Here is a 25,080-nt window from a genome sequence, read left to right as displayed (position 1 = left end):
AAAAAAAAAAAAAAAAAAAAAAAAAGAAATTCCATTCATACAGTTCTAGTTCCCTGCTCAAAACACTTTTTACTTTATACTTTTAATTTTTTACATATCTTGTATTTATGTTTTAAGCTAAGTGCTATTTATAAAAGTCAAAAGTTAAAAAAAATTAAAATATAAAGTGAAAAGTTACAGTAAGCTAAGGTTAATTTATTATTGAAGAAAATTATTTTTAACAAATTTAGTGAAGCGTAAGTGCACAGTGTTTATAAAGTCTACAGTAATATATAATAGTGTCCTAGGCCTTCACATTCAATCACCACTTATTCACTGACTCACCCAGAGCAACTTACATTCTTTCAAGCTCCATTCATGGTAAGTGCCCTAAACAGGTATAGGATTTTTTAAATCTTTATACTCTCTTTACTGTATATTTTCTATACATAGATCTGTTTAGGTCTATAAACACTTACCATGTGTTCCAGTTGCCTACAGTATTCAGCACAATTACATGCTGTACAGATTTGTTTCCTAGGAGCAATAGGCTATACCATCTAGCCTAGGTATGTAGTAGGCTATACCATCTAGGTTTGCGTAAATACACTCTCATGTTCACACAGTGATGAAGTCACCTAATGATCCATTTCTCCGGGTGTATTCCCATCATTAAGTGATGCATGACTGTATTTCAAAGTTCAAAAAAAAAATTCAAAATCATAAACACTTTGTTCCTGAGCATTTCAGATAAGGGATATTCAACCTGTATAAAGTGTAGTATATAAAAAATTAGTATATAAAAAATCTTGTCCTCAGGGAGCTTATAATTTGTGAGTACATTAGTTAACTGTTTTTTTTTTTAAAGCCACCATGATGATCTATTTCTTTTGTAGTACAAATTTTCTTAGCTCTTTACATGTTATTGTAAAATAATAGATTTTAACAGGAAAATCATTCAAACATTAACAAAAATAATTTAAAAGTCTGTGATGGAAACTTTTTCCCCAACAACCCCTACCTTCTTTCATATCACTAGCCTGTCTTCCACTATCATTCCTTGCCATTCCTCTTTCCCATTTCCTCACATAGAATTGCCCTCTTAACATTTTTTTCACTTAAAAACTTTAAGCTGGTCTCAAACTTCTGGGCTCAAGTGATCCACCTGCCTCGGCCTCCCAAAGCGACGAGATTACAGGCTTGAGCCATTGCATTTGGCCTGGCTATAGTTCTTTAATGCAGTTAACTTTATGCAACTAACTTTTCAGAAATTCCATTCATATAGTTGGTTCCCTGCTCAAAAAATTTGTTTTCATATTACTACTGTTTTCTAACATACTATATCATTTATATTTGTCGTCTTATTCTAGTGGAATGTAAGTCCCATGAGAGTAGTAACAATAGCTGTTACATAATAAGCACTCAATCAAACCCTTTCTGAATAGTTGAGGGCCTACAATAGGAGAGGCACTGTAGTAGGTGTTCCTAGCATCGGCTATGAGGGTACAGAGTGCGAGAAATCTGATCATTACCAACAAGCTAGATCTTTCCCTTGTGGCTCTATAGACTGCCATAAAATTCTCACTTAAAGCTCAAGGAGTTAGAAAAGTTTTCTTTCATTTCTTTGCATTTAATTTTGTTGTTTTGTTGAGATGGGGTTTTGCTACATGGCCCAGGGTGAATTTGAACTCCTGGGCTCAAGCAATCCTCCTGCCTCAGCTGCTTGAGTAGCTGGGATTACAGGCACGCACCGCCACACCCAGCTCCTTTACGTTTTATGTTAACTGTAGCCCTTAGTTCATGAGAAATACCTTGGCTATTACCGGTGAGTCATACACTGCTGTCCAATTGTCAGGAGCGGGAAGGAACACGAAACATGTATATTTAGTGTCTGGCAGCTGTGAACCATGCATGTAATTATAGCATCATTATTTAATTTAGGGGTATAATAAGCAAGGGAAACCGGTTTTATTGTGTCAAAATGTGTTCATATTTCCCAAAGTATGTTGCCCGTGCTTTCAGAATGGGAATAAAGTCATGGACAACCAGAAAATCCCAAGCTTATATAATTGTTTTGTACACTGGGGCAGTGGGGGGGCAAGGGGGTGGGCTGCGCTGACAGTAAAATAAGATTATTAGTATCTAAAAAAGAGCTATGTGACATTTTTAAGCAATTAATGGGGCAGTCTGAGCCTTGGCCATCACAGTTATCAGTAGATTTCAATAATAACTTCATTGACATGTTTATTATGAGGATCTCTGAATATATATGTATAATCTGTGTATATATAATGAATATATATTATATATATATATTCAGATTCTATATATGATTAAGATTTATATAGGTAGGAAATATTTGTTTCTTAGAAAACCAAGTATATTTTCATCTAAAGTTCTCTATATCTAGTAAGCGAAATTCTTTTATTTTTCATTTGAGATTCATTAAAAGCTATTTTATTGTTAAAAATTAAAATATTCACTTGTAAATATTTAGTAACATAAATAAGCATGGTATAATGACTAGAAAATAATTGCCATTTTTGTTACCAATGTATTTCCACACATATTTACAGCTTTAATTTTAAAAGCCATCTCTACACATGAGATTTAAGATAATTCGACAGAACTTTTCCTCTCTCTGGTCCATTGAGCTATAAAAGGCACATTTTCTAAATTTCTCACCGCAGTTTCTAGGTAACTATTATCAGGGAAGAAAGTCTTTGTAAGGCTCTCACTGTTTACACTTGAACAATTAGTAGTTCATTTGTCCACCTGAGGCTCCTTTTAACTTATGCTTTTTCTTTTTCTTTTTTTTTTTTTTTTTTTTCTTTTTTTTGGACGGACAGAGTCTCGTTCGGCTCTCACCAGGGACTGGGAGTGCAGGCCGGGATTCTAGTCACTGCAAGCTCCGGCACTCCCGGGCTTCCGACGCCATTCGCCTGCCTCAGCCTCCACAAGTGGCCTGGACTACAGGCGCCCGCACATTGCCCGGTGGGCTAGTTTTTTGTACTTTTTAGTAGACGAGGGGGTTGCACGTGTTCGCCAGGATAGGTCTCGATTCTCCTGACCTCGTTGGATCGCCCGTCTCAGCCTTCAAAAGATTGCTGGGATTACAGGCTTGAACACACCGACGCCCGCTTCTTATTATGATTATGTTTTCAACAAAGGGGATTGTTTCAATAGGAGAACTTTGGATTTGAATTTTACTATCATTATAATTTTATTAGTTTTTTTTTTTAAATCTCTATCGCCATAGACTGAATTAAACAGTGAGGCTGTAGTTCTCCAAAGCAATCAATATCTTAAACCCTCTAGACCTACTTGAGAGAACATACTTATATACTGATTTTCAGTTCCTGAACATGGCCCTCTAAAATTTCTGCCATTATTGATCTATTATGTGTTAAATAGTACTTGAAAACTTGATATGGCAAAATACGTAAATCAAGCTCCTGTTCATCCTACGTGTTACATCTTCCTCCAAGGCCGAGAGAGGATTGCCCTAGCAGCACTTCAAGTGCTCAGTAGCCATATGTGGTACAGTATATACAGTAACCACGCATGGCTGCTGGGCACGTATGGGTACTATATTGTAGCTCTGCATGGAACAGTCAGTTCCCTAGGAAAATTTAAACAGCCTGTGGTCTTCAAGGATTTTTTCGATAATGTTTAATACTTTCTATTATTAAACATTTTAAACAAATCCAGAAGAGAGAGTAGTAAAATGAGTCTGCATATTCCAAGGTTTTAAGATTTAGAAACATTCCCCCTTTTTCTGTTTTTATTGTTAAAACACATTTCAGATATTTTATTTTACCCATGGTTCTGAATGTGTTTCTTTAAAAGTATATATTTTCTTAAATATAATGTATTATCACAAATATCAAAATTAAAATTCCTTGGAATCAGTCCAAAACAATATTGACCAGTCTCCAAAAGAACGCTTTCCAATGGTTTGTTCGAATCAGGGTCAAAAGAATGAAGTGAGACGTAACATTGCATTTAGTTATGTGCGTTAAGTCTTTTTACATCTAAATCAGGTTCCATCTTTCATTGAATACCACTGTTTGTTACAGGAGTGGGGTCATTTTTCCTGTTGAATGATATGTACATTCCGTATTCATCTGCTTGCTTCCTTATGGTAGTAAGCTTTTGTTCCTTTGTCTCTCATTCCTTATAAATATAAATTAATTCCAAAGATCTAATTACATTCATTTTTGTGTGTGTGTGTGTGTGGAGGGGCAACAAAAATACTTCATAAGTGGCACTGCGTTCTTCATTTTACATTGTATGATGAGGCACACAGGTGTTGTTTTCTTGTTTTTAGTGAGGCTAACATTGATTCATGTGTACAGGCAGTGACAGCCTCATTCCTCATATAACGTTTCTCATCAGTATTTCGTCTAATAGTTTTAACCATTGATCATTGCTTGGATAACTAGGGATGCATACTGATTCTTCTAATTCTGTTATTCCTTCCACATTTATTAGCTAAAATTCTTCTGCAAAGAGGCTTCAATTAGGTCTATGTAGTTAACTGCATACTATGAAATAACATTTTTTTGTTGAAAATAAAGAATGCTTAATTTTTTCATTTAAACTGGGAAAATTCATTCTTTCATGAAAAAGATGCTGTTGATACATAGTTTCCAGCAGTGTCCAGTGACATTTTCTCTTTAAGTATTATTGTGAGTTTCTTGTATGTCTAATGTTTCAGTAAATTGCATTTATTATTCTTTTTTATTTGCAGTTGTCTCTGGTCTTTGGCATATATGTGACGCCTCTTAATGTTGACCTGTGTATCTTTCTTTTTTTCTTTTTAGAGGGGTTAAACCTTAATAGTGAAGTGTAGCATCATATACAAAAATGCACAAATCTTCAGAGTACAGTTAATGAATTTTCAGTAAGTGAATAAACCTATGAAACCATCATGAAGATCAGTATTAATATTTTATGGTGATTCTTTCTCAAAAATTCTGTTTACAATTAAATGGACCTAACATATAGTACACACCTTATTTTTCTTTCAATATATTGTAAACAACTGAAAACCGCTAAAGATGGCCCAGGGAGATTATGATTCATCCACTCTTATCTAAATGCATACTAATGATAGGTAAAATGTACAGAAAGGAAATCACAAACCTTAGCTGGCTTGAAATACAAGGTAAGTATTACATTGTGTCAGAAACAGGACAGAAAATAAAATTATAAGTAGAGCCAAAAATACAGATAGATTGAGCTATAAGTCCAGAATTAGGAAGCAATGAAGTATGGCTTTTTTAGAGTAAAAGGAATCAGTACTGCTAAATGTTACACAGGACTATAACCATGCTCGTTGCTTGTTGAATCCAGTTCTGAGGTTAGGCTCTCCATCTCCCCAGTAAAAGGAGACTGAATAAAGCTGTTGCAGGCCTGGCGCGGTGGCTCCCAGCACGTTGGGAGGCCGAGGCAAGTGGATCGCTTGAGCCCAGTAGTTTAAGACCAGCCTGGGCAACATGGAAGAACCCTGTTTCTACTACAAATACAAAAAATTAGCCAGGCCTGGTGGTGCATGCCTGTCATCCCAGCTACTCAAGAGGCTGAAGTGGGAGAATCATCTGAACCCAGGAGATCAAGGCTGCAGTGAGCTGTGATCATACCACTGTATTCCAGCCTGGTCAATGGGAGTGAGACCCTGCCTCAAATAACTAAACAAACAAACAAAATAAAGCTCTTGAGGAATCACTGATTGAGTTTATGGCCTTACAGAAACCTGCAGGCTTAAGAAAGTGAAAGACAAAGAAATAGCCTGACTTCTTAGATGCTGAATCTCACTGCCTATCCACAAGATCTGCAGTATCCGAACATCGCCAGAACAGAACCCCCAAACTGGCATTATAAATACCATATGTACATAGATATGGAAGGGACAGTACAGAGGTCTATGGAGGGAAAATACTGCTCAAGATGAACATAGAATCCAAAATCCAAAATAAATGGGAAAAGAAAACTAATCCAAAAAAGAAAACTAACAAAATCATCAGACGAAACAGCTACTCAATTAGTTTGTTGTTAATTTTATAGAAAAATCTGACAAAAAAGTTAAACTATTTTAGTTTCCTTGAACAGATACATGAAGGAATAACGTTCAGTACAAAATAACAAGAACTTCCGGAGGAGAAACAGGGAGAGATAATACAGTTTTAGTTGAAAGTAATGTCAGAAATGAAAAATGTAGGCTTTAAATGAAAAAATTGATAGACAAAATATACATTAGATATGATTGAAGAAGACATGATAAATTGGTTATGTTAGGAGACATAGACAATAGTTTCAGATACTCTATCCTATTTCTAAAAGGATTTCTAGAAGTATAAAACAGAGAATGACAGAGAAGTGAAATTTGAAAAACTAATTCAGGAATTTTCCAGAATTGGAGAATGAAGAGTTCTTGGATGAAAAGCATCTGCAAAGTACCAAAAATAATAAACAAAAGTAAATTCAGTTTCACATCTAATCACACTATAGCAAAGCTAGTCAATATCCACATTAAAGAGGAAAATCTTCAAAGTTACCAGATAAAACATCAGATTTTCTACCAAAATAATCACCATGTTGACAGCAGACTTCTCATTCACAACACTAGATGTCAGAGGACAGTAAAATAATATATTCAAATTGATGAGGAAAAATAATTGTTAAACTTTATTGCCATCTAAAATATTCAATAATGAAAGCAATAAAAAGATACTTCAGGAACCCAAAGACCATCAGAATTCACCAGTCACATACAACCTCAATAAAAGCAATATTGAAACATGTACTTCTAAAAAAAGTAAAGCCAGAGAAAGTAATGAACACCTAAAACAATAGTGAACCCCAAATTAACAAATAATTTTAGTGTGAAATTTAACTTAAATTTAACTTAAATATTGACTGTAAAATGTTCTGTTTAAGCTGAAAATCTAAACAGCAATAATTCAATTAGATATGGTGTGTTAAAATTCATACTGTCTTCAGTACTGAATACTTAAAGAATTTATTAGAAAGTTTTACACTTAATTACGCATTTAAAAGTAGATGGTAAAACACTAAAATAGATATACAATCCACAGCAGAAAAGGAGAAAAAGTAAACAAAGGTAAAGAGAAAAAAATGTAAAATAATAGAAATAACACTAAATATATGACTATTGTAAGCATGTTAATCCTACCAATTAAGAGATAGAAATTATCAGACTGAGGAAAAAATAAAATCCAGTTAAATGGTACTTAAATGTACTTAATGTATATTTAAGTCATGATCACACAAATAATTTGAGAAGTGGAAAAACACATGAAAGAGGAACTTAATGGTGAAAATGTCAGACTTTCCAAAGTCAAATTTTAAAATTTAATGTAATTTCAACCAATATCCCAAAGTGTGTGTGTTTTTCTTTTAAATATGTGGTACATGAGTTTTGAGTTAGCATTTGCTCAAACTAGCTCAAAACTTAGTGGCTTAGAATACCAATTTATTATTTTCTCACAATTCTGTGGTTTGCCTAGTAGGTCCTTTGCTGATTTACTCAGACCCACTCTGCATCTACATTCAACTAGGTCAGTTAGAAGGGAAGGTCCATGCTGGCCTCATTCACATATATGGCAACTGGTGCTAGCTTAGTCCTTCCCATGCCCTCTCATACTCTAGGTACCTCATACTGAGGTACCTCTGTCCTTCACATGCCTTCTCATACTCTAGTAGACTAGGAGAGCTTCCTTATTTGGTGGTTTCAGTGCAGCATTTCTAGAAGGCAGAGCCTTTTAAAGCCTAGCTTCAGAAGTTGCTTAAAGTCCTTCTACCACATTCTATTGATCAAGGCAATTTAAAAGGCCAGCCCAAGTTCAAGGTGTAGAAAAGAAACTCCACCTCCTGATGGAAGCAGCAGCCAAGCTTACTTGGCAAAGGGGTGTATATTAGGAGTAGAGGAATTTGGGGCCATATTTTGCACTGTGTCACAATATTATTATTGTTATTATTAAGCGATGGCAGTTGAGACAGTATGGTATTGGTTTAGGGAAAGACAGACTAATGAGACACAAAAGAAAGTCCAGAAACAAACTTATGCCAGTACGGAAACTTGACACATGACAAAAGTGGGGTGGTTACAAATTAGGGTCTTGGAAGGACTATTTGATAAATAATTCTGAAACAATTGCTCACTTATTTAGAAAATGATAAAATTTGATCCATACTTTATATTATAAATAAAAATGGACTCTGAAGGTTTAAAAAGTTACAGAAACAAAACTGTTTGAAAGAGAAGACTTTTAGAAACAAAATACAGGAAAATACTCAGGATTTCTTTAGAAACAAAAGAAGTAATAGTCTTAAAGGAAAAAGCTGATAAATTTGCTACCCTGAAATTAAAAAGATACTACAGAAAGTGAAAACACAGGCCACAGACCAGGAAAAGATACTAGTATCTTGTATAACTGACAAAGGATTAGTTCTTAAAACAGATAAAGGACATTTATAGATCATTCTTTTAAAGAAAATGTCCATAGTAAGGAAAAGGTGGAGGTGGGCAAAGGATTTTAATAGGCAACTTACATGAAGAGGAAACCTGAATGGCTAATAAACATAAGGAAAAGTACTTGTTCTTACTAGTAACTAGGAATGAAATGAAGACCAAAATTTGATTCCATTTCCTGCTCATCAGATTGGCAAAATTTTTAAGTCTCAACAGACCAAGTATTGGCAAGATTGTGGCATAATGTAAATTCTTATATATGACAAGTAAGAGTATAGATTGATAGAGTTACTTTGGGGAATAATTTGCCAATATTAGGTAAAATTGAGATTGACCACACTCTTCAACCTAGTAATTTAATATATCTAGAGAAATTCATGCAAATGTGTATGAGGAAGTACACAGCATGGTTATTGCAGGTTTTTTTAAATAATGGCAAGCAGTTGGAAATATTCACAAGCAGAAAAATGGATAAATTGTTGTATATTAACAAAATGAAATACTGTATAGCTGTTGGAAATGAAAGAACAAAATGGATGCACCTTAAAACCAACAATGAAGGAAAAGAGTAGGTTGCATGTTACCCTTTACATAGAGATTGGAAACATGAAAAACAATACTATTTATTGTTCATAGCTACAGATAAAACTAAATTCAGGCCAGAATATTTTTACAACTCTTTAAGAGACCTGTATATCACATTAGTGGTATAGTAGAAAGAGTATTTAAGTATTAAATAATGATATTATAATCCCAGCTCTTTTACTAACAACAGTTACTTATCTTTTTCTTGCAACAGCAACCTTACTGTAAAATTCAAGTAATGAAATCATTCAAAACTATTCGTTAAGGGATTCTCTCCTAGCACCAAAACCATTCCCTGACTGTATGTCACTGAAAATTATCTTAACTCTTCCAACTTAGCATTCCCTTCATTCTAAATTCTATAGTTCTTTCATTTAGTATGTTAAAATTCCAAGGCACTGTGTGTATGTATGTATGTGTATATATATATATATATAGACAGATTTTTTTTTTTTTTTTGAGGTGGAGTCTTGCTCTGTCACCCAGGCTGGAGTGCAGTGGCACGATCTCGGCTCACTGCAAGCTCCACCTCCTGGGTTCACACCCTTCTCCTGCCTCAGCCTCTCAAGTAGCTGGGACTACAGGCGCCCGCCACCATGCCCAGCTAATTTTTTGTATTTTTAGTAGAGACGGGGTTTCACCGTGTTAGCCAGGATGGTCTCGATCTCCTGACCTCGTGATCCGCCCGCCTCGGCCTCCCAAAATGCTGGGATTACAGGTGTGAGCCACCGCGCCCAGCCGGCACTGTATATTTTAAGATTATTTATATTTGTGCCAAGTTCCAATTATGATAATATAGATGTGGCTCTTAAGGCAAAGTGCCAGAAGAGCTATAAATGCCAAATACTGACTCTACATTTGTTGCCTTTAGATAGTCAGGCTAGATTAACTGCAGAAACTAAAAGAATGAAGCGTTTCAAAGAAGAAATATGAAGCTAATAAATAACAAAAGAACCATGTTTTCATTTTCAGGATTTCTTACATTTACACTAAGATTACCTTAAAGACATGAATTCTCCTAATTCTTCTTTAATATCCATATCGCATGTCAGTTTTTTTCATTACACTTTCTGAACTTTATTCTGTTCCTTAAAAGGTGTCAGAATTCCAGGTTGGGAATACGTTTGCTGTCTAATTATGCTTTTCTCCCTTCCCTTGTGGAGAAAGAATAACTTTTTGGCTTTTGCCACTGTAATTCTATTACACTAATATCAAGACACCTGAGGTTGCATAACTGATGAGATTTATAAGTAATTTAAAAAATATATTTGCTAAAAATGAGAAATCAGTCTAAAAGAAGTTGATGGTGAACACTAGTCCAGGCCTTACTGACTTTATTCTCAAATAACAGTACCATAATCTTTGTTTTCATATATTTGGAATCAGTGAACACAATGGAAAGCATTGCTCTTAAGATAGAATAGAGTAACCTCTGACGTTTGAGACTTGAATGCATCTTTTCATGACTTATTTGTTTCCACGGCAGATCAGTGGCTTGTTACTAGAAGGATGTAGTTTTGATGGAAATCAACTTTGTGAAAATCAGCTTGATTCTCCTAGCGTGTCATCAGTGCTCCCTTGTTTTATGGGCTGGATTCCACAGGTAATACATTTTTAACAAGCATAAGTTTTAATAGTATCAGTTCACTCTTAGATTTTATCTTTGGAAGAAGACATTCTTGGCCTGTGTATTTTTGTTTGTTTTCTAATCTCACCTGCATGTGGACAAATTTGCAGTCAAAATATTTTATCCTTTATCATGTTTAAGATGTACAAGACATTTGAAAACTTTGATTTTGATTGAAAAACTTTGGGCTTTGATTTTGTTATAGAAAGAATAACATAGTATTAATTTCTAGAGAGTTTATAGCCTGGTAATAAAAAAGCCTTTAATGATAATAAGAACTACCATGAGTTGCATTCCTGTTTTTTTCAGCAATGTGCACTAGGTAATTTATATGCTTTACCTAAAATCCTCCTCAGAGCAGCCATGCAAGGCAGATATTATTATTCCCACTTTCAAACGAGGAAACATGCTCACGTAGGTTAAATGACTTCTCATAGTTAGCTACACAGAGAGTGATAGAATTAAGGTGTTAATAGATATATGGCTTTGTATCACACAATGTCATTTGGCAGCTGATAGGTGGATGAAGAAAACAATCTTAAAGACTTATTTAGTTAACTTTTTTCCCTTCAAAACAGTTATTGAATGAACTTTCAACAGTAGAACTTGGGGTATACATGTCTTTAAAATAGGACATAGTTGTAAATGAAGCACATAACTTTTTCTTAATAAAGTTTAAGAAAGCACATATGACTACATGTGAATAAACTTTAAAGTTCTGATTCTGTATCTAATGAGCAACAAAACTATTTCACATATTGTTTACTACAAGAAAAATGAGCTTTCTCATTGGGAAATAATGCGTTGAATTTTCCAGTTATTGTCATTCTCCTTATAAAATAAAAATTAAATGCACCAGAGTATTTACTTAAGGAAAATCTTAAAAAGCGATAGCAATTAGCAGCATAGCCAAGAGTTACGAGAGTATCCTCTGACCTAAAAGAGCATATATGTCTGTCAAAATTCCCTATTTTTCCCCCATATCAGCTTCATTTTCTCTAAAATTAGAGTGACTATGAGATAAAGGAGAGAGAAGAGATTGAAAGAATCATTGTTTACTTCAATCTTGCTGTTAATACCTATAAGAATTTTCTACAAAAATTTGGTAAATTATGAATGACACATTTTTATCTTAGGTGTGTAAATCAAGTTGAAAGTTATATACAAAAGTTAAGGTTGGAATTTGTCAAGGGTTGTGAATATGACATACAAAATTGTTTAGGATGATAGAGATAAATTCCAATGAATTTAAATTATATAAACTACTAATTCGCTGGAAAATAAAATCCATATTATGATCATGAGGAGGTGGAAAAAAAGTAGGGCAAGTATAAACAGGTTCCCTTGAGGAAAAACCCAAACAATAAAAATAGAGCTTGGAGAGCAACTAAGAATAAATATAGGAGAAAATGACCTGGAGCAATACCCACGTAATTGACCACAAACTGAACATAAATCAGGAATGCAGTGCTGTCATGGACAAAGCCAGTCTGTTACTGGGTTATATGAAAAGTGATGTGACTTTGCAAGACTATGAATTGATAGCTTGGCAATATTTTACTTTGAGTGTTATTTCTCTCCAGTTTTATTTGTCATACTTCTAAAATGTCAGGATTGGAATAAAAGCTAAAATAATTTAATTTCAAAATAGCTCATATAAAGAGAGGTAAAATGAATTGAGCATTTATCCTATAGAATACATGACTAAAAGGTAATGTGAACTTTTACTCTTTTCTATAAGATTTTCTTCTGGGCCTTTGCACTTGTACATGACATGAAATAGAAGAATTTGTTAGTGCTTCCCCACCTCCTTTTTCCCCTTCTTTCTTTACAGTCAGCTTCCTCCTTTTGCTATGATCATACTACTTTTCAGAATGTCTCTCCCATATCAGCTAAGAAGGAAAGAACATGAGATCTACTACTAAGTGTTTCAGAACACAAAGTTCTTTAGCATAGCAGACCTAAATTGTAGTCCAAGTTCCCAAGCTTATGAATTAGGTGATTTAGGCAAGGTACCTAACTTCACTGAGCCAGTTTCCTCATTTGAAAATGGAGATAATAATGTTTCTGTAAGATCATGTTGAGGATTAAATATGTTTGTGTATGTGTAAAGTACCTAGCACACTGCTTCATACATGGTAAGTCAAGTTTATACTATTGTCAATATTTTAAACTGTTTATAATGCTATAATGTTTTATCTCATTTCTTATGGTACTTTTTTAGTTTATCAGTACTTTCACTCATTATTAAGTTATTGTTGAGTTCTTATATACCAGATGTTATGCTGAACCCTGGGGTTACAAAGATAAACAGATTTCTCCTGCAGAGTCTTCTGCCAACTGGGGGAGCAAATAAGCAAAGAGACTACTACAGTTCAGAATCATTAGAGAGGTTTATATAAAGTACTTTGACAGATGAGGAGGCTTCAACTCTACCATGTGTGAACAAATGAGGGAAAGTCAGATGATCTCGCTGAGAGAGGTGGCAGCTTCTCTTGAACTGTTATTTGAACTTTAGTAATAAGAGTTTAAGGACAAATTCAAAAAAGATAGGGTAACAAGGCATTCCAGACAGAAGGCGCAGCATATGTAAATATATGCAGGCAGAAAAGAGCTTAGGATATTCTGGGAACTGCAAGTGTCGTACATCTGGAGCATATAGTTCATATGGAAGAATGGTGGGGGATGCAGCCAGAAAGGAAGGCCAAGACCAAGTATGATAAGCTGAGTAGCCATGCCAAGGAGTTTAGACCACCTTATGGTCAGTAGGAAGCCATCAAGAATTTAGAACAGGGCCAGTCATGGTGGCTCACACCTGTAATCCCAGCATTTTGGGAGGCCAAGGCAGGAGAATCACTTGAGCCCAGGAGTTAGAGCCTGGCTTGGGCAACATAGCAAGACCCCATCTTTATTAAATAAAAAAAGAATTTAAAAATTTTTTTTAAAGATTGAGAACAGGGGTATGGTAAGATCAGATTTGTAGTTTTAGAAAATCAGTCTAGCAGTGAGTGGGTGGATAGTAGATTGGCACACTGTGAGATATAGTTATACCTGAGTCTCATAACAATCCTATGGGTTTGGTACAGCAAATTTTCTATCTTTCTGATGGAAAGACTGAGAATCAGGTAAGTTAAATGATTTATGAGTTCCACAATGGTAGCATTAGTGTTTGGACAATCATAATGAACATTTATTTGCGCTGATTACATACCAAGCACTATGCAAGGTGTTTCAAATACAAGATATTTAAGCTTTTAAAAAATTTTTGAAATAGGAATTGTAATCTCCATTTTAAAGTAGAAAATGGAGGTTTAAAAGATTATGTTAACTTGCGCAAGATCACATAGTTAATAGGTAGGCAACTAAGATTCAAATTCAGGTGTCTCTCTCAAACCTTAGACCTAATATTGAGACACCCTAACAGTATAAATTAAGGTTTGGAAAACCATGGCCTATAGGCCAAATCCAGCCTACTTATTTTTACAGAGCCCATGAACAGTGAATGGTTTTTACTTTTTTTAAAAAAGTTGAAAAATGCAGAAGAAAGTATTTCATGGCATATAAAAGCTTCATTGTCCATAAATGAAGCTTTATTTGGAAAACAGTCATGCTCATTGTGTACATATTGTCCATGCTGCTTTCAGGCTATAATGGCAGAGTTTAGCAGTCATGTCACAGTCCACGTGGCCCACAAATCCTAGAATATTTACTGTCTGGCCTTTTATTTAAAAAATTTGCTGACCCTGTAGAAACTATTAAATTCTCCACCTTCTGCTTTAAGCTTTCTTTTAAGAAAGAAAGGTTTTTTTTGTTTTGTTTTGTTTTTTAAGCAACTATGTCTGTAATAAGTTTCACATAATTTGCAGTGGAAAAATATCAACATGTTAATGCATTTTTAGTAGGAAGGAAGGAACCAGTGTACAATCAATCAAAGGAAGCATCAACATCAATTTATATAAACCAGTAAAAAGATTTACTTTGCCATTTACTCCTACAGCTGTTTTGTAGCAGAAAGTCCAGTGTTCTTTTATGAGCTTGGATGAAATAATATAATGCAGAACTTTGGTAACTAAACTTTTTAGACCAGAAGGAGGTTATTTTACAAATTATTTTCACAATATTATCTAACACCCAGTATCCCTGAATAGCTTCATTTTAACAGAAACTTGCCCACTAATCCAGTCATTTGCACCTCATTGCTTTGAGTTAGGCTGCACCTCCATTTTTCAAAGAACATTTTAGGTTGCAGAAGATTGAAGAACTTCAACATTGTTTTAGTATGTGGTGATACTTAAAAAGGGGTATCATCAACAAATTCTGAGACTTTTATTGGGGCAGGAGGAGGAAGCTCTATCATTGCCTCTCTTTGAAATGCGGTGTACTTTGTGAATTAACAAGATTGGAATGACAAATTCAAGGAAAAATGAAAATAAATAAAATGCTCGTGAAATATTTTTCTAGTATTTCTGTTTACCATTGTCTATGTACTAGGATAATATAACTGACACTCACACTATTCATTCATGAAACAGATTCTTTTTTTTTTTTTTTTTGAGACAGAGTCTCACTCTGTCTCCGAGGCTGGAGTGCAGTGACTCCATGTTACAGATTCTTAAAGTTATTCCACTTCCAGCTCAATGCAGTGTTTTTGGTTAAATTAATATTGGTTCAAATTAAGATACAGCTAGAGGATTTTATCCAGAAAGCATTAGCTTTTTCCAATGCATTTCTTAACATGTTTCCATGTATCATTTCATAATAATTCTCTATGAAAAATGATTCAGTAAACAAATTTAAACATAATATTCCCTCCCTTGGAAAGTCTTATATTAACAGCTCTGAGAAGTCCCAAAGATTACTTGCCATACAACCTTCTCATGCACCTACACCCTATGCTCCATCAGGATCTAATATTCCACGCAGTATGATTTGGTCAACAGTGCTTTATAATGAAGACCAGTCTCAGTGATGCGCTTCTGGCATTCCACAGGAAGTCAGTTTGCCTTTGTTCTATCTTCCTGTAAATCATGCTACTTAGAGTTTATCAGTCCCACAGTAACAGTAGTCCTGAGGCAGACTGAACCCCATGAGGCTGGATCTTCTGATAGGCACCACAATTGACAATTCAGCTTCAGAAAAAAAATTTATTCTCAGAGAAAATAGAACTATAAAATATTTACACAAGCTACTCTGGAAAACAATCATTACTTTATATTTTGTATAGATGTTAAAATATCACATATATCAGAAGATATGTGTTGAAAGCTCTGCCTTGTATACACTCTGGTTTGAAAAATAACAAATATTTGACTAACATTTTGTATGTGATTTTTTTTTTCTTCAAGGACTTTTATGAAAGTCATGATGTTAACACTATATTATTGAAAAATCAGGAAAATATATCTTTACCAATATACATTTTAAAACGTTGCTAGACATTCTTAACAGAACAAAGTCAGAGTATTCACTGGTGGCATGCTGTTTTGTGTCCTATTTTGAGATTTTTTTCCCAGAATTGCATCACTAAATTGTGCTACTTGTACATACATTAGAACTCTGATTTTCTATCATTTCCTCTTCTAAAAAAGAACTGTTCATTGACTTGATTCATAAACATTCAGAAAGCATGTGCTAAAATAAGTTGGACTGTGCATAAACTGATGAATATGTTTTATTTTATCTTCATATGTGTTTTGTTATGAAATTTAATTGAAATTGGCCAAATAGCTAATATGAGTAACCTAATAATTTTGTTTTCATTGTTTGGTTTTGCTTTTCCTTGCTTTCTTTGGTTTGCTAACTGATATCTAATACAGTAGTCCCTCTGTATATGCAGTTTCAGTTACCCACAGTCTGCAAATAAATGAATATAGTACACTAGGTATTTTGAGAGCGAGATCATATTTACATAACTTTATTATTACAGTATATTGTTATAATTATTCTATTTTTTTATTATTCATGTTAGTATCTTACTATACCTAATTTATAAATTAAACCTTATCCTAGATATGTATGTTTAGGAAGAAACATAGTATATATAGGGTTTGGCACCATCCATAGTTTCAGGCATCCATTGGGGCCTTGCAATGTATTCCCCACGGATAAGAGGGGACTACTGAGTCACCATTTTGCCTTTGAAAATTGCATTATCTTCTTTCAAATAGTAGTGTATTGCTTGCTATTTGTAGAATGTATGCTTTTAAGTCATTTTGCCCAAGGCATGGGCACATTTTGTCGTGAGACATTCAGGCTTTTCTTGGACACTTTAGGAAAGCAGGAAAATTGCACAAGATGTTTATTCACACAAAACAATTTTTATTTATGAAAAGCTAATTGATTCAAATGAATGTAAAATTTCAAATTTTAGCCTCATTATTGAACAGAGCTAACTGGACTGGTTTGTTTTAATAAGGATATGGTTTATGAAAACATCAACCCTTTTAATCAGTCACAATTTATAGATTTTGAATTATTGTAATTGCACAAAACTTTGTTTGGAAGAAACAATAATGTGAATTATTTGAAGTCTTCCTAATATATCTCCTTTCTTGCATTAATTGAACACAGGGTGTTTGTTCATAGTTATTAATAAAATTTTAGTTTCGTCCAAATACTTCAGCCCAACAATGTCTTATGTTTTGCATGTTAAACATATTAAAGAGGGAATTGGGTCATAATAATTTAATTCAGTTAAGGAGTATTCAAAGAACTTCTATATACACAAAATACTGTGCTAATATAATAGTGAGAATACCAAAAATACTTGCCCCTGCTTCTACTGTGAGCATTTATTTATTAGAGACTTAAGAGCAAGTGTATTTAACTTTTATTTACCACTTAAGAGATTTTGAGTAGTGACAAAATATCAAGAAGCCACTGTATTGCTTTGCTTTAAAACACTGTAGGTTTTGAAAGAAAGATTTGTACCCTGGCTGTAAGATAAACAAAGCCTACAACTAAACGGTTTGGAAGAATTTGGAAATATATACAAAAACTAGTAAACTGTTAGTGAATTGCAAAAAATCAACTTTAAGTTGATAATCAGCATTATTAAGTTCCTAATTTAAAGAGAAATTTTCTTTACATCAATATATAGAGAAAATCTCCTGACTAGAAAGGAATAACATCGTAAAACATTTCATTGCCATGTTTCTATTTCAGTTTTGATCATAGAAGTAATGGAAAACAGAGCAAACAAAGCAAGTATCAGGTGTCAGGAAAAGATAATTTAAGACCTTTCCCAGGATTAAAAATAGGCAATCATAGATTCAGATCACTTCAGTCTAACAAATATGTGATTTTTGTCTGCTCTTTGCCAAAGAATGTAAAGGAATGCTTGCACTAGGCTTTACCTTTTAAGATTGGCTAAGGAGTCATGACAATTACAGTTTTTGATTCCTAAAGCTTTGCCATTTAAGCAGAATTGAACAAGAGGGAAGAGATTAGTTGGTGACTGATAAAAGTTGAAAATTCTCTTTATTCCAAATCCCACTTTTTTTTTTTTTTTTTGATGTTCAACTAAGGATTTACTCTCTCCATGAATCACTGTTAGGTTAACATATCCCAGAGTAGCATTTTCTTTATTTTGATCTTCTAAAATATATATTTTCCCAAAACTTATATTCTAGATATTTGATATGTGTATACTTTGTTTCCTAAAGCAAAAATTCAAAGGGGATTATTTTCTCTATTTGCGTATGTACTGAAATGCTTAGCCTTTACAATTCTAGGCACAATATTAGCATATAAAATGCTATTAAATGAATGGCTGAATAACTAACAAGATCATCAGTGCAAACAGATAATTAGAAAAATATAGGACAGATGGCATTTTTATCTCTTTGGGAATGATTCTACCTAGAGAATATGTTTTGTTATATGTAAATCAGGTTAAGATTCAAGAATGTTAGGAATGAATAATTTTTCAGGGGACATACTGATTTATATCAAGGGCTAGAAGAGTCAGAACAGTTGTTGGTGTGTGGGTGTGGGTGTGGGTGGCAGGGGGAGAGGGACAGAGAGAAGAGCAGGATTGGAAAAGATAATATAAAGTTCATGTAATGCCCACTTAGGCTTAAAAGTAGAATGTCTTAATTTTCTATGAAAGAAAATTATTTTATTTCTATCATAACACCATTTAAGAGATGTAGTAGCTGCCAAAAAGCTGATTTTTTTTTTTCTAGTCAATTTGAGAATTAGTAGGGAATAAGGAAAAGGCAGTCCAAATAATTAGAGATCTGTGGATAAATAATACTTATATCTGGAGCTCTTATGCCATCTGATTCTTTCCACATCCTGTGAGGTGCGCAAGTGTCATTTGTCTTTCTATAATAGGGAAACTGATGTTCGGAGAGTAACCTCTACAGGGTCAGGAGCTCCTAGACAAGTACTCCAGAGTCTGAAAATAATTTATTTCCATAAATGCTATTGTGTTCTATTTTGAAAAGTAACAGAATAAGAGACATTAGCTGCTAACATTCATATACTAGAGTGTTTTGTCAACTGTAATATCTGTGACAACTTTGCCACTTCCTAACTAGGTCACCATGGGTAAATTATCTGTGGGCTTCTCATCTGTCACTTTTGTAATATTTTAAAATGGGTCTAGCTTGCCTCTGAAGTTCCATTCCAACTCTGTAAAGTAATAATTAATTGAATAAAATCATATAAATTCAGTAAAAATGCTAATCCAAAATTTGAAATGGAAATACAGTTATGAACTCATGATGTTTTTCTTTTAAAAATACATGATTTCTAAGCTCCAGTCACTAAAACATCCTAGAATTAAAATGATCAATGGGTCGGACGCGGTGGCCTCACGCCTGTAATCCCAGCACTTTGGGAGGCCAAGGCAGGCCGATCACAAGGTCTGGAGATCGAGACCATCCTGGCTAACAGTGAAACCCCGTCTCTACTAAAAATACAAAAAATTAGCCGGACGTGGTGGCAGGCGCCTGTAGTACCATCTACTTGAGAGGCTGAGGCAGGAGAATGGCAGGAACCCGGGAGGCGGAGCTTGCAGTGAGCCGAGATTGTGCCACTGCACTCCAGCCTGGGTGACAGCAAGACTCCCTCTCAAAAAAAAAAAAAAAAAAAAGATCAATTATTCCTAACACCCAAATTATGGTCTCTAATACCGTTTCTCTTGAAAGAAACTAGGAATCATCAGATTAATGACTAATTTCTAAGGCAGGAAATATAAAAGATGAGCTTGTATAATAATACTTGTCATACTAGAAAGGCAATGAAACTATTGAAGAGACAACTGGGGATGTAGCAAAACCCAGGAGCCAACTTAAAAAGTTCCCCCCGAGCAAAGACTGACAGTTTGAACACCAGTGCAATAGCGATTGCATTGCATTTAAAGCACGTCACATATGTTTAAATCCACCAGTTCATAATGCTATTTTTTAAAAAGAAGCGGTGGTCATTGATCACCCTTGGAGTATGCTAGGAAACATTCATTGTTTTGAAAACACATAAAGGGAAATAAGCATTTATCCAGTTTTTCCTATATGAACTGCACCTCATGGTAATAAAAAAAATTGATAAGTGGAGGTTTCTCTTTATAGATATATTCCTGCTTGGAAGAAGGAAAGAGATTACCCCTTGTGTAATCTTGAATGAAAAATGATTATGAATGGCCTCTAATAGCCAAAAAAGAGAAATAACCCGACATATGCTGCTTGATGGAAACATCTAGTACCACCTATGCAGTATTTTCCAAACACTGAGTCTGAGCTCACCTATGGATCCAGTTTATAGGAATACAAGGAACAGACAGACCGACGTGATACCATGGGAATGTAATCCAAAAAAGAATGTGGGCAACTATTTGGTATAGTTTCTTCTGCAAACAAATTGCTAGGAAAAGAGGAGGAAAACTTACAAATTTAGGAGACTTAAGAGACTTTTCAACAAACTGCAAAGCATAGTTTTTATTTAAATTATGCTTCTAACAGAAAAACTCTTTGAACAGGAGATAATGAGATAACGGATGTGTGATGATATTAAGGAATTATTGGTTATTTTCTACTGCGTGATAATACATGGTTATATTTATAGAGATATATATGTAAATATTTATAGGTGAAATTTTGTAATTGTAAGGTGCTATTCAAAATACTCCAATATTGGGCTAGGGAGAGGTTGTAAATAAAGCACGATAGGCCATGTGTTTCATTTTGTTGCAGGGGGATGATAGGGGTTTATCATATTAATCTTTATTTGAAACATTTCATAATATTGATATGTTTGTTTCCTTGGTTATCTAATAATCTGTTTCCAAATAGTGTATTGCTGTATTTTAAAACAAGTTATTTTTTAAATAGGATGCATGTGGTCCATATTCCCTGGATGAGTGCATCTCTTTGCCTGTTTACACAAGTGCTGAAAGGGATCGTGTGGTTACCAATATTGATGTTCCATGTGGCGGCAACCAAGACCAGTGGATTCAGTGTGGAGCAGCTCTATTCCTAAAAAATCAGTAGAATCTAATGACAACAAAAGCCATCTTCACAAAAGGGAACACTGATTCTTTAAGCTTTAAATCAAACATGTGGTCAGTCTACATTTGAAATGTTAGTTCAAAATATTAACATATAGTTACCTTACAGTGTTGATCTCATTGAAATTTTAATGTGTAAAAGCAGCACTGTGCATCTTTTAAAGTAATTAATGGAGTTATTGTTAAAACAGAGTATTCTTTTTGATAACATTAAATATTTCTGTGAGGAACTTCACTTTTCCAGTGGCTCAAAAATTTGTTTTAGGTCAGAGATTTTAAGTGGTATATTAAAGTAATCCATAATAAATACTTTGGCTGTCATTTGTGTCATAATTATTTAATAAAATGTAAGAGCGTTCATAATTTTTTCAGTCTTCCCATGACTTTTTACATACTGAAGAATGTATTATAAAGTTATGAATGTATAAAAGTATCAATATGAATATAATTATACTATACTAATTATAATGTACAAATATATAATTGTCATTGTAACTATACACTTACAACTAATATCTTAAGGTAATTCAAATAGGAATAATTCAGGTGACATAATAATGGAGGACAAATTCTGGTTATTAAACATTCAGCTGTTTTGTGTTTTGTTATTGTTTTTTGAGACAGAGTCTCACTCTGTTGTCCAGGATAGAGTGCCGTGGGGCGATCACGGCTCACTGCAGCCTCAACCTCATAGACTCAATCTATCCTCCTGTCTCAGCCTCCTGAGTAACTGGGACTACAGGATGCACTACCATGCCCAGCTAATTCCTTTATTTTTTGTAGAGATGGGGTTTTGCCACGTTTCCCAGGCTGGTCTCAAACTCCTGCACTCAAGCAATCCACCTGCCTTAGCCTCCCAAAGTGCTAGGATTACAAGTGTGAGCCACGACACCTGGCCTGTATTTTTTATAGGAGCTATTATTTTAGCTCTGCAAGATTCCCTGAAATCTAAGGAACTGAAACTACTGTTCAGTTGAGTGATAGACATTTTAGTATCCTGTGAAGTTATTTGCAGCTCTATCCTTGCAGCAAACAAATTCTAAGAGCTGAGGCTTATATTTTTGATAGTTGTTTAAAACGAGTCATAGTTATATACTTAGAGGAGCAACTAAAAATGCAAAACATACTTTTAAAAGAATATATGTAAATATATATTTTAAAGGCATATATTTAAAAATATGTATTTATTCCATGTGTATTCGTCCATGCTTTTCCCTTTCTAGTGATGGTAATGTCAACATCAAGCCCTGAAAACATATTTTAAAAGAATATATTTAAATATATATTTAATAAATAATATTTTATATTTATATATTTTAATTATATTAATAAATATATATTAATTATATATTAATATATAATAAAATATATAAATAATATTTTAAAAGAATATATCTAGATATATTTTAAAGAATATATTTAGATATATTCTTTTAAGGGTGTTTTTCAGGGCTTGATATCAACATAACAATCAGCTAGAAAGGGAAAAGCATGGACGAATACACATGGAACATTTTTGTGGGCCATGTCTGGAAATGTCACACATCATTATGTTTACATTCCATTAGAGAGAACCTAATTACATGGGTATACATAATGTGTAGCGTGTCTGGGAAATGTAGTCAGCTGGGTGCTCAAAAAGAGAAGAGCATGGAGAGCGGTACCTAGCTCTTTCTACCGCATCCCCATGCAGTGAAAACTTTTAACTCATTATAGAAATGCATTCAGTACAATGACATAAAATTACTTAATAAAGAAGCATAGGTCTTTAATTGATATGATGCCAAACCTCATGCTTATGAATTTTTGCATTAATATCCAGCAAAATAACATAAGCCAGCTATTGGCCAGATTCCAGAAATATAAAGATAGATAATATAGTCTCTGCTCTTGAGAGATGTAAAAGCTGATCAGACAGTGAAACATGTAAAAACAGTCTCCACACTGTAAATTTTTATATCTGATATTAATATTGCTATACCAGCTTTTTTGGTTAAATTTGGGAAACAATATATTAAAAATGCCCATATAGAGAAAACTCATAGCACAATGAAATAAGAGTTATGTGGCACAGTAGCAAAGGGCTGAGGGATTGCAGGGGAAGGAGTAACTAATAAAAAATGATTAGCAACAGTAGGCTTGTTTCTTTTCTTTTAAAAAAACTTACTTTGAAAATATTTTACAAAGAATAAATAAATGTGTTGCCTTCCTCAAAGTGAACAAATATTAGATGTTATGGTGTTTGCTTTAGATTTTTTTTTAAGTGTCAAATTTTAAAAATTGTTTCAAAATCAGAGTCCTTCACATTCCCTTCAGCAGAACTTTCACTTCTTCCTCCAAAGAGACACCCACTAACCTGTATTTGTTACCTACACAGTACATGTTTTTAATATATAACCGAAAATAAGGGGAATTTTTTTTAATGTGAGCTGCAAGGAGCCTTTCTAAAGCTTCAGAAGGACACAGTATTTGAGGTTCTCAATCCGTTAGAAGCAACAAACGACAGTTTTCAGTCCTCAGACACCACAGATGTTGGAACGGCCCCAAACAAAATACGTCATAGCCATGTATTTGGTAAATTTAGTATGATAATTTTCAAAATAAAAATCTTGACTAGCAGGAATTGAAGGGACTTTCACAAATAATGGATATCTATGAAAAATCTATAGCAAAGATCATTTTTAATGAGGAAACAGGGCATTCACTTTAAAATGAACAAGACAAAGCTCATCACTTCTACATTGTTTGGAGGTCCTAGACAGCACAGAATGACAAGAAAAAGGCAGAATTGAATGGGCAAAGACAAATGGAACAAAATACGTTCAAGGAGAAAAAAATATTAGCTTTCACATACTTCCCGTCAGCCCTTTGTGCAGCTTTTGCTTTTGGCAAGCTCACACGTGTATACATCAAAATAAAAATGTTAAAGGGAAGAAGTTGAAATTTTACTCCTTGTGTTAAGTATCCCTAACCAATAATTATTTGGGGGTTTTATTTTTTATTCTGAGACCTTCTGCTATAATTTCTGAAAGAGATATGGAGACTAAAGAAAACAAAATTCACTCCAGTTACTTGGGGCATCTTCTTCCATGTTATTTCTATGTATTTACTTCCATTATGTCAAAGTCTGGATGAGTTATCATTTCCCGCCTATCTTAGGAAGCTGTGAGCACAAAGGAGCCCTGCCAGGAAGGCGGCTACAGAGCACACAAAGTGCGAGACTGCATTGGGCCTTTGGGAGACACAAAAAAATAGAAAACAAAGTACTACAATACGAAGAATATTTAATTCAAGAAAATCAGTCATTTCACCTCAATTTTGACCCTCTTGCACACTAAGCATCTTAAGAGCAGGAAGTATATGTTTCATGTTTTTGTTTATGGCACTTGCTTTTATTGGAGCTCAACACACATTTATTGAATCAGTGACTAAAAATTGTTTCCAGACAACTTAATCATCAGATTTGTCTCCAAGTGATTTTAGATTGCTCCCAGAATCAAACCCATCCTTAAAGAATGAGTACATTTTCATCATTGAGGATAGTTAGAGAAGGCTTTCTTCAAAGGTTCTCACAGAAACTTGAAAAAGAAATTTCAAACATCTCAGCAAGGTTGACATCATTGGACTGTGCCTCCCCATGTGATCACTTTGAAGAAAACAAATCCTTTGGTTATATAGTCCTTCAATCAAAAAATCTTTGGGGACTGGGCATGGTGGTTCATGCCTGTAATCCCAGCACTTTGGGAGGCCAAGGCGGGCGGGCGGATCACAAGGTCAGGAGATTGAGACCATCCTGGCTAACACGGTGAAGCCCAATCTCTACTAAAAATACAAAAAAGTCAGGTGTGGTGGCACGTGCCTGTAGTCCCAGCTACTCGGGAG

General features: G+C 34.2%; 1 protein-coding gene across 1 annotated transcript in view; it reads left to right on the top strand.

Annotated features, from left to right (window-relative positions):
• The window catches only part of DYNC2H1 (dynein cytoplasmic 2 heavy chain 1), a 384,617-nt gene extending 363,052 nt beyond the window's left edge, over window positions 1-21,565 (top strand). The window contains 2 exon segments of the mRNA XM_017850085.1: window positions 10,548-10,664; window positions 21,023-21,565. Coding sequence (XP_017705574.1) covers window positions 10,548-10,664; window positions 21,023-21,181 — 276 coding nt within the window. The 3' untranslated portion in view covers window positions 21,182-21,565.
• Window positions 21,566-25,080: the final 3,515 nt, after the last annotated feature.

This window comes from Rhinopithecus bieti, unplaced genomic scaffold (assembly GCF_001698545.2).
Source record: "Rhinopithecus bieti isolate Rb0 unplaced genomic scaffold, ASM169854v2 scaffold_33302, whole genome shotgun sequence".
NCBI lineage: Eukaryota > Metazoa > Chordata > Mammalia > Primates > Cercopithecidae > Rhinopithecus > Rhinopithecus bieti.
The sequence above is the reverse complement of the archived record's forward strand: the minus strand, read 5'-3'. Positions and strand labels throughout refer to the sequence as shown.